Raw genomic sequence first — 15,052 nt, 5'->3', positions numbered from 1 at the left:
GTCAGTCAGCATTTCACTGTGAGGTCTATCTACACCTGTTGGTTAAGGGCTGGTCAGTCAGTATTTCACTGTGAGGTCTATCTACACCTGTTGGTTAAGGGCTGGTCAGTCAGCATCTCACTGTGAGGTCTATCTACACCTGTTGGTTAAGGGCTGGTCAGTCAGCATTTCACTGTGAGGTCTATCTACACCTGTTGGTTAAGGGCTGGTCAGTCTGCATTTCACTGTGAGGTCTATCTACACCTGTTGGTTAAGGGCTGGTCAGTCTGCATTTCACTGTGAGGTCTACACCTGTTGGTTAAGGGCTGGTCAGTCTGCATTTCACTGTGAGGTCTATCTACACCTGTTGGTTAAGGGCTAGAATAAAAACCAACCATTATGATTGGCTGTTGGTTCTTCTGTCTGTTGAAACAAGAGAAAACAAGAGGATTGTTATTATATTTGAATGACTTCCTGCAGTACAGTAATATCCTCCATTCACATTGTTGTAACTCACCGGGACTTTTCTTGGGCAGCGGTGGTTCACAGATCTCTCGATAACAAACATCCTGCTGCACTTTAAACGTCCTTTTGTACCTGGGGAGCACATATCACATATAACTTGTATTATGTCACATGCACTGAATACAGCAGGTGTAGTAGACCTTACAGTGAACTGCTGAATACAACAGATGTAGTAGACGTTACAGTGAAATGCTAAATACAACAGGTGTAGTAGACCTTACAGTGAAATGCTGAATACAACAGGTGTAATAGACCTTACAGTGAAATGCTGAATACAACAGGTGTAGTAGACCTTACAGTGAAATGCTGAATACAACAGGTGTAGTAGACCTTACAGTGAAATGCTGAATACAACAGGTGTAGTAGACCTTACAGTGAAATGCTGAATACAACAGGTGTAGTAGACCTTACAGTGAAATGCTGAATACAACAGGTGTAGTAGACCTTACAGTGAAATGCTGAATACAACAGGTGTAGTAGACCTTACAGTGAAATGCTGAATACAACAGGTGTAGTAGACCTTACAGTGAAATGCTGAATACAACAGGTGTAGTAGACCTTACAGTGAAATGCTGAATACAACAGGTGTAGTAGACCTTACAGTGAAATGCTTACTTACAAGCCCTTTAACCAACAATGCAGTTTTCAGAACCCCCCCCCCAAAAAAAGTAAGAGGTAAGAATAACAAATATAACAACAAAAAAAGAGGAGCAGAAAATAACAATAGCGGGGCTATATACAGGGTATTACGGTACAGAGTCAATGTGGAGACTATATACAGGGTATTACGGTACAGAGTCAATGTGGAGGCTATATACAGGGTATTACGGTACAGAGTCAATGTGGAGGCTATATACAGGGGGTACCGGTACAGAGTCAATGTGGAGGCTATATACAGGGTATTACGGTACAGAGTCAATGTGGAGGCTATATACAGGATGTTACGGTACAGAGTCAATGTGGAGGCTATATACAGGGGGTACCGGTACAGAGTCAATGTGGAGGCTATATACAGGGTATTACGGTACAGAGTCAATGTGGAGGCTATATACAGGTGGTACCGGTACAGAGTCAATGTGGAGGCTATATACAGGGTATTACGGTACAGAGTCAATGTGGAGACTATATACAGGATGTTACGGTACAGAGTCAATGTGGAGACTATATACAGGATGTTACGGTACAGAGTCAATGTGGAGGCTATATACAGGGTATTACGGTACAGAGTCAATGTGGAGGCTATATACAGGGTATTACGGTACAGAGTCAATGTGGAGGCTATATACAGGGTATTACGGTACAGAGTCAATGTGGAGGCTATATACAGGGTATTACGGTACAGAGTCAATGTGGAGACTATATACAGGATGTTACGGTACAGAGTCAATGTGGAGGCTATATACAGGGTATTACGGTACAGAGTCAATGTGGAGGCTATATACAGGGTATTACGGTACAGAGTCAATGTGGAGGCTATATACAGGGTATTACGGTACAGAGTCAATGTGGAGACTATATACAGGGTGTTACGGTACAGAGTCAATGTGGAGGCTATATACAGGGTATTACGGTACAGAGTCAATGTGGAGGCTATATACAGGGTATTACGGTACAGAGTCAATGTGGAGACTATATACAGGGTGTTACGGTACAGAGTCAATGTGGAGGCTATATGCAGGGTATTACGGTACAGAGTCAATGTGGAGGCTATATACAGGGTATTACGGTACAGAGTCAATGTGGAGGCTATATACAGGGTGTTACGGTACAGAGTCAATGTGGAGGCTATATACAGGGTATTACGGTACAGAGTCAATGTGGAGGCTATATACAGGGTATTACGGTACAGAGTCAATGTGGAGACTATATACAGGATGTTACGGTACAGAGTCAATGTGGAGACTATATACAGGATGTTACGGTACAGAGTCAATGTGGAGGCTATATACAGGGTATTACGGTACAGAGTCAATGTGGAGGCTATGTACAGGGTATTACGGTACAGAGTCAATGTGGAGACTATATACAGGGTATTACGGTACAGAGTCAATGTGGAGGCTATATACAGGGTATTACGGTACAGAGTCAATGTGGAGGCTATATACAGGGTATTACGGTACAGAGTCAATGTGGAGGCTATATATCTTGGACCTCGACTTGGCGCTCCGATACTACTTGCCGTGCGGTAGCAGAGAGAACCGTCTATGACTAGAGTGGATGGAGTTTTTGACCATTTTTAGGGCCTTCCTCTGACAAATCCTGGTATAGAGGTCCTGGATGGCAGGAAGCTTGGCCCGAGTGATGTACTGAGCCGTACGCACAACCCTTTGTAGCACCTTGCGGTCGGAGGCCGATCAGTTGCGATACCAGGCAGTGATGGAACCTGTCAGGATGCTCTCGATGGTGCAGCCGTAAAACCTTTTGAGGATCTGAGGACCCATCTTTTCAGTCTCCTGAGGGGGAATAGGTTTTAAAGTTGCCTCTTCACGACTATTGGACCATGTTAGTTTGTTGGTGATGTGGACGCCAAGGAACTTGAAGCTCTCAACCTGCTCCACTACAGCCCTGTGGATGAGAATGGGGGGCATCCTCGGGGTCCTCCTTTTCCTGTAGTCCACAATCATCTCCTTTGTCTTGATTACGTTGAGGGAGAGGTTGTTATCCTGGCACCACAAGGTCAGATCTCTGATCTCCTCCCTATAGGCTGTTGTGTCATCGGCAAGCTTAATGATGGTGTTGGCTACCTACCCTTACCACCTGGGGGCGGCCCATCAGGAAGTCCAGGATCCAGGTGCAGAGGAAGGTGTTTAGTCCCAGGGTCCTTAGCTTAGTGATGAGCTTTGAGGGCACTATGCTGTTGAACACTGAGCTGTAGTCAATGAACAGCATTCTCACATAGGTGCTCCTTTTGTCCAGGTGGGAAAGGGCAGTGTGAAGTGCAATAGAGATTGCATCATTTGTGGATCTGTTTGTGCAGTATGCAAATTGGAGTGGGTGTAGGGTTTCTGGGATAATGGTGTTGATATGAGCCATGACCAGCCTTTTAAAGCATTTCTTGGCTACAGTCGTGAGTGCTACGTGTCGCTAGTCATTTAGGCAGGTTACCTTAGTGTTCTTTGGCACAGGGACTACGGTGGTCTGCTTGAAACATGGTATTACAGACTCAGACAGGGAGAGATTGAAAATGTCACTGAAGACCCTTGCCAGTTGGTCAGCGCATGCTCGCAGTACACGTGCTGGTAATCCGTCTGGCCCAGTGGCCTTGTGAATGTTGACCTGTCTTACTCACATCGGCAGCAGAGAGAGTGATCGCACAGTCTTCCGGAACAGCTGGTGCTCTCATGCATGTTTCAGTATTATTTGCCTCGAAGTGAGCATAGAAGTAGTTTAGCTCGTCTGGTAGGCTCTTGTCACTGGGCATCTCCTGGCTGTGCTTCCCTTTGTAGTCTGTAATAGTTTGCAAGCCCTGCCACATCTGACGAGCGTCAGAGCCGGTGTAGTACGATTCGATCTTAGTCAGGTATTGATGCTTTGCCTGTTTCGTCGGATGGCGTAGCGGGATTTCTTATAAGCTTCCGGGTTAGAGTCCTGCTCCTTGAAAGCGGCAGCTCTTGCCTTTAGCTCAGTGCGGATGTTGCCTGTAATCCATGGCTTCTGGATGGGGTATGTACGTACGGTCACTGTGGGGACGTCATCGATGCACTTATTGATGAAGCCAATGACTGATGTGGTGTACTCCTAAATGTTTGACACTCACAGGTAACACTACTACTACTACTACTGCTACTACTTCTGCTGCTGCTACTACCGCTTCTACTACTACTAATGCTACTACTACTACGACTGATGATGCTACTACTACTACTACTACTACTACTACTACTACTACTACTACTGCTACTAGTCTAGTACTACTGATACTACTATTAAACAGTATATACTATATGCATCTGTAAAGGCTTCAGTATACCGAGATTGAGGGTGACATCAGTCCTGACAGGTACAAACATGCACAGGATATCACTGTTGTCCGCTGTTTGACACTCACAGGTAATGGCAGACTTCACCCACCCAGACGGGCACGCTCTTTGTTTCAGAGTAGAGGCGGGTACACGGGTGGGGCAATCGTTTGCAGACTGCAGTCGGGGTTGCGGCAGGACAAAGATAAACAGAGAGAAAGGTATTAAAACACAGAGAATCTTTAGACCAGAGGAAGCAACAGTTACAAGGCTGTTAAATGTGAGATGAGGGACTGAGGAGAGAGGGCGGAGGAAGGGGGAGAGGAAGGTATGGAAGGAGGAAGAGAGGAAGAAGGGAGGCAGAGAGGAAGGTATTGAACAGAGCAATACTCAATCATTAGGCATCAATGCCAAAGGAACTGAATAATATTAAGAAATGCTATAGATGCAAGGAAAGTAGTGTGGAAACCCACCGTAAAAACAATTAGGCAACAACCAATTCAATCCCTTTTAGACAACTTCCTGGACAAAAAGTTCCACTGTAATATTGAAGGTGTAAACTTGTCAGTAAAAAACTTAACAGTATATTTGACCTCTCAGCTTCCCTATCAAAAAATAAATAAATTCACACAGATAACCGAAGAAAATTAACAACAATGACAAATGGTTTGATGAAGAATGCAAAAATCTAAGAAAGAAATTGAGAAACCTATCCAATCAAAAACATTGAGACCCAGAAAACCTGAGCCTACACCTTCACTATGGTGAATCACTAAATCAAAACTACGGACAAAGAAGGAGCAACACGTCAGAAATCAGCTCTATGTAACTGAAGAATCCGTAGACTCTAACCACTTCTGGGTAAACAAACAACAACACAAATTATTATCTATCCAAAACAGAGATGTATGGATAACCCACTTCTCTAATACCTATAACAAAGAAGAAAGAGCAAAAAAACATATACATGATCAAAATACAAATCTTTGAATCAACTATTAAAGACTACCAGAACCCACTGGATTCTCCAATTACATTGAATGAACTACAAACTACAAACCCTTCAACCCAAAAAGGCCTGTGGGGTTGATGATATCCTCAATGAAACGATAAAATATACAGACCACAAATTCCAATTGGCTATACTTAAACTCTTTAACATCATCCTCAGCTCTGGCATCTTCCCAAATATTTAGAACCAAGGACTGATCACCCCAAATTTGACCCCAATAACCACCGTGGGATATGTGTCAACAGCAACCTTGGGAAAATCCTCTGCGTCATCATTAACAGCAGACTAGTTAATTTCCTCATTGAAAACAATGTACTGAGCAAATGTCAAATTGGCTTTTTACCAAATTACCGTATGACAGACCACGTAGTCACCCTGCACACCCTAACTGACAACCAAACAAACCAAAACAAAGGAAAAGTCAATGACTTCAAAAAAGCTTTTGACTCCATTTGGCATGAGAGTCTGCTATACAAATGATGGAAAGTGGTGTTGGGGGGAAAACCAGCACCTAGATCATCTACACAGATTCTGCCAGACCTGGGCCCTGACAGAAAATCTCAGTAAGACAAAAATAATGGTGTTCCAAAAAAGGTCCAGTCGCCAGGACCACAAATACAAATTCCATCTAAGCACCGTTACCGTAGAGCACACAAAACACTATACATACCTCGGCCTAAACGTCCGCTCACCAACCAAGAATTCACGAAATGGGACAAACACCAAATTGAGACTCTGCATGCAGAATTCTGAAAAAATATTCCTCCGTGTACAACGTAAAACACCAAATAATACACGCAGAGCAGAATTAGGCCGATATCCGCTAATTATCAAAAACCAGAAAAGAGACATTCTACAACCACTTAAAAGGAAGTGATTCCCAAACCTTCCATAACAAAGCCATCACCTACAGAGAGATGAACCTGGAGAAGAGTCCCCTAAGCAAGCTGGTCCTGGGGCTCTGTTCACAAACACAAACACACCCTACAGAGCCCCAGGACAACAGCACAACTAGACCCAACCAAATCATGAGAAAACAAAAAGATAATTACTTGACACATTGGAAAGAATTAACAAAAAAACTAGAATACTGTTTGGCCCTAAACAGAGTACACAATGGCAGAATACTTGACCACTGTGACTGACCCAAACTTAAGGAAAGCTTTGACTATGTACAGACTCAGTGAACAAAGACTTGCTACTGGCTCTCAAGAGAAGACAGGCTATGCGCAGACTCAGTGGGCATAGCCTTGCTATTGAGAAAGGCAGTTGTAGGCAGACATGGCTCTCAAGAGAAGACAGGCTATGTGCTCACTGCCCACAAAATGAAGTGGAAACTGAGCTGCACTTCCTAACCTCCTGCCCAATGTATGACCATATTAGAAACACATATTTCCCTCAGATTACACAGATCCACAAAGAATTCGAAAACAAACCCGATTTTGATAAACCCCCATATCTACTGGGTGAAATTCCACAGTGTGCCATCACAGCAGCAAGATTAGTGACCTGTTGCCACAAGAAAAGGGCAACCAGTGAAGAACACACACCATTGTAAATACAACCCATATTTATGCTTATTTATTTCCCCTTGTGTACTTTAACTATTTGTACATTGCTACAACACTGTATATATATATAATATGACATTTGTAATGTCTTTATTGTTTTGAAACTTCTGTATGTGTAATGTTTACTGTTAATTTTTATTGTTTATTTCACTTTTGTTTATTATCTACTTCACTTGATTTGGCAATGTTAACACATGTTTCCCATGCCAATAAAGCCTCTTGAATTTAATTGAATTGAGAGAGGACAGAGAGATATAGGACAGAAAGATCGGGAGGGAGAGAGAACAGAGTGATAGGGAGGGAGAGAGAGAACAGAGCGATAGGGGGGAGAGAGATAGAACAGAGAGATAGGGAGGGTGGTAGGGAGAGACAGGACAGAGAGATAGGGAGAGAGTGAGGACAGAAAGAAAGGGTTTTTGTCTGAGAGGAGGGAAATAAGGAGGTAGGGGGGGGCAGAGAGGAAGGGAGAGAGAGGGAGGTATTTGGCACTCCTCCCTGGTGATTGATGGTTTTAGGAAAGGAATGAGTCTGACTGAGGGTGTTTGGGGGAGGAAATGCATTGAAGAGAAAGTGGTGGGGAGGGGAGGGAGAAAGACATAAACTTACACAGCTCACACTGCCTGCCCTTGAACCCAGCTGCGCAATTGCAGATGTATGAGTCGCTCCCCTTCTCACACGTACCCCCGTTCAGGCAGGGCAAGCTCTGGCAGTCCCGGGACGACTCTGAAACACAGCATACTGTTGTCAGGACCCCAAGCAGAGAAAACCAGCAGCTCGGGTTTCGCCAAGGCTGCATACGTCCCAAATGACACCCCATGCTCTTTATTGTCCACTACATTTGACCAGTACTCTACAGACAATTTCTGATGGATTCTCTGTCCTGCTGTAGAGAACCTACCAGGCCCCTCCTCTTCCTCCTTCCTCTCTAGTGCAAGGCCGATTTGATTAGTTGTCTCCTCCATCTTCTGGAACTGAATAGGAAGCTCAGGCTCTGCAAGGCAAAGAAAAAAAAGAGGATGAACTGTTTCTAAGGAGGTATTGAGCGAGATATATTGACACTTCACAAAGTTCTTACTTGTGTCAGTTCACACCATCATCACTGTTAAAGAGGCTGTTTTGCATTATGATATATGGGGGTTATGATACTGCTTACTGGTGCGGTGTCTGATGACCTTTCTGGGCAGGCTCGTGAACTTAGCTGTTATCCTCCCCCTTCCATCAATCAGTTCTGTGTATCTGGAAGAGAACGAATGATGGCCGAAGCTTTTAGAGAGACAAGATAGATAGAGCCTGAGAGAACCAACCTTGTCTAGTTAGCATTAAATAGTCCGTTTACAACTTAGCAGTGGAAGAACAATTTCTACAATACGTGCGCAACACTGCGCTCTAGTGTCTCATAGCCTTGATAACTTGATAACCCCCTACAGTCAATCTCTGTCTGTCTATCTGTCTCTCTCTCTCTCAGTCTCACTTATTCACCTGGGCATCTCTTCAGAGTGCACGCACGCACGCACGCACGCACGCACTCACTCACTCACTCACTCACTCACTCACTCACTCACTCACACTCTCCCTCCCTCCCTCCCTCCCTCCCTCCCTCCCTCACTCACTCACTCACTCACTCACTCACTCACTCACTCACTCACCTGGGCATCTCTTCAGAGTTCTCTCTCTCTCTCTCTCTCTCTCACACTCTCTCTCACACTCTCTCTCACACTCTCTCTCACACCCTCCCTCCCTCCCTCCCTCTTACCTGGGCATCTCTTCAGAGTTCTCTCTCTCTCCAGCCACCCCCAGGTCGTGAGGTTCAGACGGGGCTAGAGTATGACCCACAGGGGTTCCCCCGACAGACGGTCTCTCCCTCGTCCTCCCTCCCCGTCGCTCGTCCATCGGTACTGGTCCAGGTACAGTTAAAGTTAGTTGCATAGGAAGTGTTAAAAGGAAAGCTTTTCAGACTGAAACAGACAAAACGATAGTCCTAGAATGGTAGAAGTCTCATTCTGGGCTCTAAGCAGAAGTCCCCGGAGCATTACAATGTGAAATCTCAAGAGTAGTGTATGTTAGAGCTGTAGCCTATAGAACAGTCTGGAAGCAGAGACTCACATGTGGTGAAGGCCAGGTGTTGTGGTACACTGTGAATATGTTCCTGTCCTGTGTTCCTAACAGCCATGAGGACTAGGTGGTAGTGTTGTCCTGGGGAAAGCTCTCTTAGGGTATATGTTCGCAGCTTCCCATTGGGTAGGAAGCGACTGCGGGTGCTCAGGCCTCGCGTCACATTGACCACGAAGCCATCTGGCAGGTTCCTGGGATGGGGATCCCACGTCACCAGGGCAGAGTTGGAAGTCACATGGGACAGAGACAGGTTCTGAGGGGGGAGGGGTCCTAGAGGGAGGGAGGGAGGGGGCACAGAGAGGACAGTCTGTCTGTATGCTGATAGAAACAGTTGTGACTTTCGAGGTCTGTTGGACCTCTATTCTTAAATTTGGGTCCAAAATTCAGACTTTTGTCTCGGATCTGGAACGGGTCTGACATAATTGCCACAGGTCTCGGGTATGTGCAATTAAAATGGATTTACCAACTGGAGAGAGAGAGAGAGAAGCCTTGTCCTTTTTCATAGAAGTAAAAAGGAAAGTTAGAGGAGAAAGAGGACAGTGAAAGGAAGACGACAAGGGGAACGTCATCGAAGGACAAGTTTTAATATTGTAGTGGACAAAGATGAGCAGAACGTTGATGCGGCCAAATCGCTATTCAAGTTTGATGCAATTTTCTACCTTTTATTTATTTATTTTTCGTATATTTATTATAAATTGTTTATTCATTATTATTATTTAATAATCTATAACCAGTTCTATAAATAGCCAAAAGTGTTTTGTTTCATTTTATTTAGACATTTTCATTGCCTTTTTAAAAACATCTTCAGGATCGGTGGGGGCCCTGCGGGACGTTTGAGCTAATGTAGGCTAATGCGATTAGCATGCGGTTGTATTTTTCTTCTACCAGATCTAATGTGTTATATTCTTCTACATTCCCTTCCCATTTCCACAAACTTCAAAGTGTTTCATTTCAAATGGTATCAAGAATATGCATATCCTTACTTCAGGTCCTGAGCTACAGGCAGTTAGATTTGGGTATGTTATTTTAGGTCCTGAGTTACAGGCAGTTAGATTTGAGTTTGTTATTTTAGGCGAAAATTGGAAAAAGGGTCCGATCCTTAAGAGGCTTTATTAACAAATGCGTAGTGAATTCCTCAGGGCGGGTTAATGCCAGGGACCTCACTGTATATGATATTATCACCATCCGTAGGTGCCGATATAATATGGATTGCGATTCTCGCGATTCTATTCGTAGGTTGCATGTTCAGTCACAATATTGTTTTGAACGTTCATTTCGGACTGATGCCCTACTGAGTATTCTACTCAATGCATTTTCAATGAGCCCTGATGAAGATTTAATTCAAAGTGATTTACAGTGGCTTGGAAATACAATGACGTACAAAGGAAGGCAAATAATTAGTAGGAAAAACCTTTTGATGTAAAGTAAATTTGACGATATGATAATACTTGCAAAGTTGTATCCTACTAAATATTTGACTACTTTTGTATGTTATTGTATTTCCAGGCACTGTAGTGTAATGTAGACTAAACAGTAGTTCGCCTCAGTCCAGAATGACTTGGCTTTATCACCCCTTTAGGGCACCTACTACGGCGCTGGCGATAGAAGGCGGCCCGAGAACGTTCAATACAATGGCACGAAGTGCCAGTTGATCCTGATCCTGACAGTTGATCCTGATCCTGACAGTTAATCCTGATCCTGACAGTTAATCCTGATCCTGACAGTTGATCCTGATCCTGATCCTGACAGTTAATCCTGATCCTGACAGTTGATCCTGATCCTGACAGTTAATCCTGATCCTGACAGTTAATCCTGATCCTGACAGTTAATCCTGATCCTGACAGTTGATCCTGATCCTGACAGTTGATCCTGATCCTGACAGTTGATCCTGATCCTGACAGTTGATCCTGATCCTGACAGTTAATCCTGATCCTGACAGTTGATCCTGATCCTGACAGTTGATCCTGATCGTGACAGTTGATCCTGATCACATTTTCTAATTGGAGTGGCCATCTTTAAGTGTCTTGTCTCAGGTTAATGAATCTCTCTGCGCGGTGGACAAGACTATCTATGTTAGGATGGGGAAGTTTCCAGATGCTTAACGAATGCATAGCGAATTCCTGAGGTTCATTGAGTTACTGCTTCTGCATTGCTTATGGCTGGTTATCTGAAAATTGTTGATTGTAAAAAAAGGGCTTTATAAAATACATGTTTGGATTGATTGACTGATTGATTGATTAATGTATGAGACATGTGATGACATACTGGTCCAGACTTGCAGCGGTCCAGCAGAGTGACTGGTGGAGGGCGACTCGTCTGGTCTGATACCACTCTGAGTTAGAACGTCCACTGTGTACATCTGACCAGGGAGCAGATACCTGAAGGGGAGACACACAGAAACACACAGACAGAAATCCCAGTCATGCAACATGACAAAAAAACAAACAATTCTGCTCTGGTCTATGGATGTTTATCAGCGTTGGCTTCACACCGCCATCTACTGGATGAAATGTGTATTGCAGTGCAGACAGTGCCCTAGAACAGCGGTTCCCAACAAGGGGTATCCTGGGGGTATTGGGCCTACCCACAGAGGGTACTGGAGAAGACTCATGAGACCATAGGTTTACTGGTAAAATGCACATGAGGGGTTACTTCAGGGTTTTCTCCGGGCAGAGCAAAATTCAATTGGTTGTACAGTAACGGAAAAAGGTTGAGAACCAATGCCATAGAAAGTAATATTAAGTGATAGTGATACAGTGGCACCCAGTGGACATAATCAGTATTGCAGGCTGTAAGTCAGTGTTTTTTCAACTTTTTGTTTGGTCACTACCACCAAATGCATCATGCTCTGCCCAAACTACCTCTTCATGGGCATTAGACCAGTAGGCCTATGATCTCACGAGTCTTTCCAAGTACCCCTGTGGATAGACTAAGTACTTTGAGAATCACTCAAATCTACTGCCAAACTAGTGACAATAATGTTGAATGGAGCAGAACCTGAAGGCATATTCCATTGTGCTGGTGTTGAGCAGAGCGGTGGCGACTCCACTACCGTCCCAGGAGACCAGGGAAAGGCGCACCTGGCTGACGGTAGCATGACGAGCAGCCTGAACCAGCCACCTCAGCCATACCTGGGAGGACGATACGTTGACTACCTGCAGCTGGTCCACCCGCCGTGGCCCTGACACACAGAGAGAGATACACAGGTCAGTATACCCACACACACACACACACACACACACACACACACACACACACACACACACACACACACACACACACAGAGAGAGATACACAGGTCAGTATACACACACACACACCCACACACAGAGAGAGATACACAGGTCAGTATACCCACACACACACACACACACACACACACACACACACTCTCTAAACTACACTATACATAAAACAGTGAGATCGTCACTGTACTGAAGCATTCACAGTCCACTCACTGGTGCGTATGAGAGCGATGGCTGGCTGGCTGATATCGTTGCTGTTGGTGTTTCGTTTCACTGAGAACGTAGAGATGTTGTATAGCAGGCCAGGCACCAGGCCCTGCAGCTGATAGGTGGACTGCTTCTTGTCCAGGAAGTCAGTCTTCCTGGTTCCACTGCCACGGCCCGGGAGACCCAGAGGGGCGTAGGTCACAGCGAAGCCACTGACCTATCCGTGGGTTGCATGTTTGTTTTAGGACTGAAGCCCAGCAGAGATTTCTACACAATGCAGTCTCAATATGTGTTAATGAACATTTCGTCTGAAGTGCATTACTGTGGCTTGAAAACACGATTACAAGTTTCAAATATCGCCAGGTTGGCTTTCGAGGCAGTAGAGGCCTCTGTCCCCACTATCTAAGATTGAGGGGAGAGCACTGACATTTTAGCTCGCTAACGTTAGCATTGCTAGCTATTTCTGAAAAACGTTGGTAGCTCACGACAACATTGCCATCGCTCTAAAGAAAAACTTGACGACAACATAATGATAACAACGTTATTTTCTACTAATTTGTCTACTTTAACAATATCATGATATTTCCAGGCCACTATAGTCTAATTGCGATGAAACAGTCATTAGCCCCCATTTCAGAAAGACGGCAATATGCTGCGGCATCTGTAGCATGGTGATGCGGTAACTATGGCAACGACGCAATGGAGTGACGGAGGTGCAACCCCCATGAACAAGTGTTCAAGGTTTCAGGGTGCATTCTTGATGGCACCCTATTCCCTATATAGTGCACTACCAGAGCCCTATTCCCTATATAGTGCACTACTTCTGACCAGAGCCCTATTCCCTATATAGTGCACTACTTATGACCAGTGCCTCTGAGGGTTATACTACAAATAAGGATCAATGAGTTAGCCAGCTGACGTTTTTGTTGTTGTTGTTGTTGCTAAAGATAAGCACCATGAAATGGGCAATGGTGTAATGAATTGTTTATCAAAGTAATCTATCTAACTCATTGATCTAGCTTTGTAATATACCCCTCTGGTGAAAGAGGTATTCTGACCACAATGGGTTAAATAAAAAAATGTATGAATTAAACTGACCAGGCTCTGAGAGGAGGGGTCCGGCAGGTCCCAGCGCAGCTCCACCTCATCCTCCTCCACCCGTAGTACATGCAGACCAGAGGGAGGCAACAGGTCTGGGAACAGTGGTAAAAAATACCATTGGTTATTTCTACCACAAAGAAGAGACTTGGTATTGATTAATTTATACATTTATTGAATTTATGGGTTTCTTGAATGATGCACCAATAAGATAATTGATAGTCGATGGGATAGCTGAACGTGACTGACTCTCACCTCTCTCACAGTCCTTGCCTGTGTGACCCACTTTGCAAGTACAGCTGTAGTTCCCTCTCCTGTCGCTGTGGCAGAGGCCTCTGTTCCCACATGGCTGCAGTACACATGGATTCTCCACTAGGGGGAGTCAGAGACCATCTGTCACCATGATGTGCTATTCTGTTACCACCACAGTAGAAGAGACAGCATCCAAAATGGCACCACGGGAGGTTGGTGGCACCATAATTGGGGAGGACGAGCTCGTGGTAATGGCTGGAGCAGAATAGGTGGAATGGTATGAAATACATGGAACACCTGGTTTCCATGGTTTCCATGTGTTTGAGGCCGTTGAGGCCGTTCCATTCACTCCGTCCCAGCCATTATTATGAGCCGTCCTCCCCTCAGCAGCCTCCACTGAATGGCACCCTATTCCCTACATAGGGCCCTGGTCAAAAGTAGTGCACTATAGAGGGAATAGGGTGCCATTTCAGACTCGACCGGTATAGCTCTACTCACATGACTGGCAGCGGTCCCCCAAGAACCCTTCTTTACACACACACAGGTAGTTGTTCCTGGAGCCCCGACACACACCGCCGTTCAAACAGGGGCTGGACTCACATCTGTCCTGCTCTGGAGACACAACACACTCAGAGACAGGAAGGATATAACTGGAATACAGCTGGAGGGATACAACTGGAATACAGCTGGAGGGATACAACTGGAATACAGCTGGAGGGATACAACTGGAATACAACTGGAATACAGCTGGAGGGATACAACTGGAGGATACAACTGGAATACAACTGGAGGGATACAACTGGAATACAACTGGAGGGATACAACAGGAAAACAGCTGGAGGGATACAACTGGAATACAACTGGAGGGATACAACTGGAATACAACTGGAGGGATACAACTGGAATACAACTGGAATACAGCTGGAGGGATACAACTGGAGGATACAACTGGAATACAACTGGAGGGATACAACTGGAATACAACTGGAGGGATACAACAGGAAAACAGCTGGAGGGATAAAACTGGAATACAGCTGAAGGGATACAACTGGAGGGATTCAACTGGAATACAACTGGAGGGATACAACTGGA

General features: G+C 44.8%; 1 protein-coding gene across 1 annotated transcript in view; it reads right to left on the bottom strand.

The window, feature by feature from the left end:
- Positions 1–284: 284 nt before the first annotated feature.
- LOC139410290 (sushi, nidogen and EGF-like domain-containing protein 1) overlaps positions 285–15,052 on the bottom strand; it is a 107,104-nt gene continuing 92,336 nt past the window's right edge. Inside the window, exons 20-33 of the mRNA XM_071155778.1 lie at positions 14,459–14,572; positions 13,964–14,080; positions 13,709–13,803; positions 12,617–12,827; positions 12,156–12,339; positions 11,424–11,536; positions 9,150–9,428; positions 8,800–8,941; positions 8,200–8,282; positions 7,945–8,037; positions 7,653–7,769; positions 4,553–4,640; positions 497–576; positions 285–402 (exon numbers count right to left, since the gene is read on the bottom strand). Of these exons, the coding sequence (XP_071011879.1) occupies positions 377–402; positions 497–576; positions 4,553–4,640; positions 7,653–7,769; positions 7,945–8,037; positions 8,200–8,282; positions 8,800–8,941; positions 9,150–9,428; positions 11,424–11,536; positions 12,156–12,339; positions 12,617–12,827; positions 13,709–13,803; positions 13,964–14,080; positions 14,459–14,572 (1,742 nt within the window). The 3' untranslated portion in view covers positions 285–376. The remainder of the gene's footprint in view (positions 403–496; positions 577–4,552; positions 4,641–7,652; positions 7,770–7,944; positions 8,038–8,199; positions 8,283–8,799; positions 8,942–9,149; positions 9,429–11,423; positions 11,537–12,155; positions 12,340–12,616; positions 12,828–13,708; positions 13,804–13,963; positions 14,081–14,458; positions 14,573–15,052) is intronic.

This window comes from Oncorhynchus clarkii, chromosome 5, assembly GCF_045791955.1.
Source record: "Oncorhynchus clarkii lewisi isolate Uvic-CL-2024 chromosome 5, UVic_Ocla_1.0, whole genome shotgun sequence".
Taxonomy (NCBI): Eukaryota; Metazoa; Chordata; class Actinopteri; order Salmoniformes; family Salmonidae; genus Oncorhynchus; species Oncorhynchus clarkii.
This window is presented reverse-complemented; position numbering and strand designations above follow the sequence as displayed.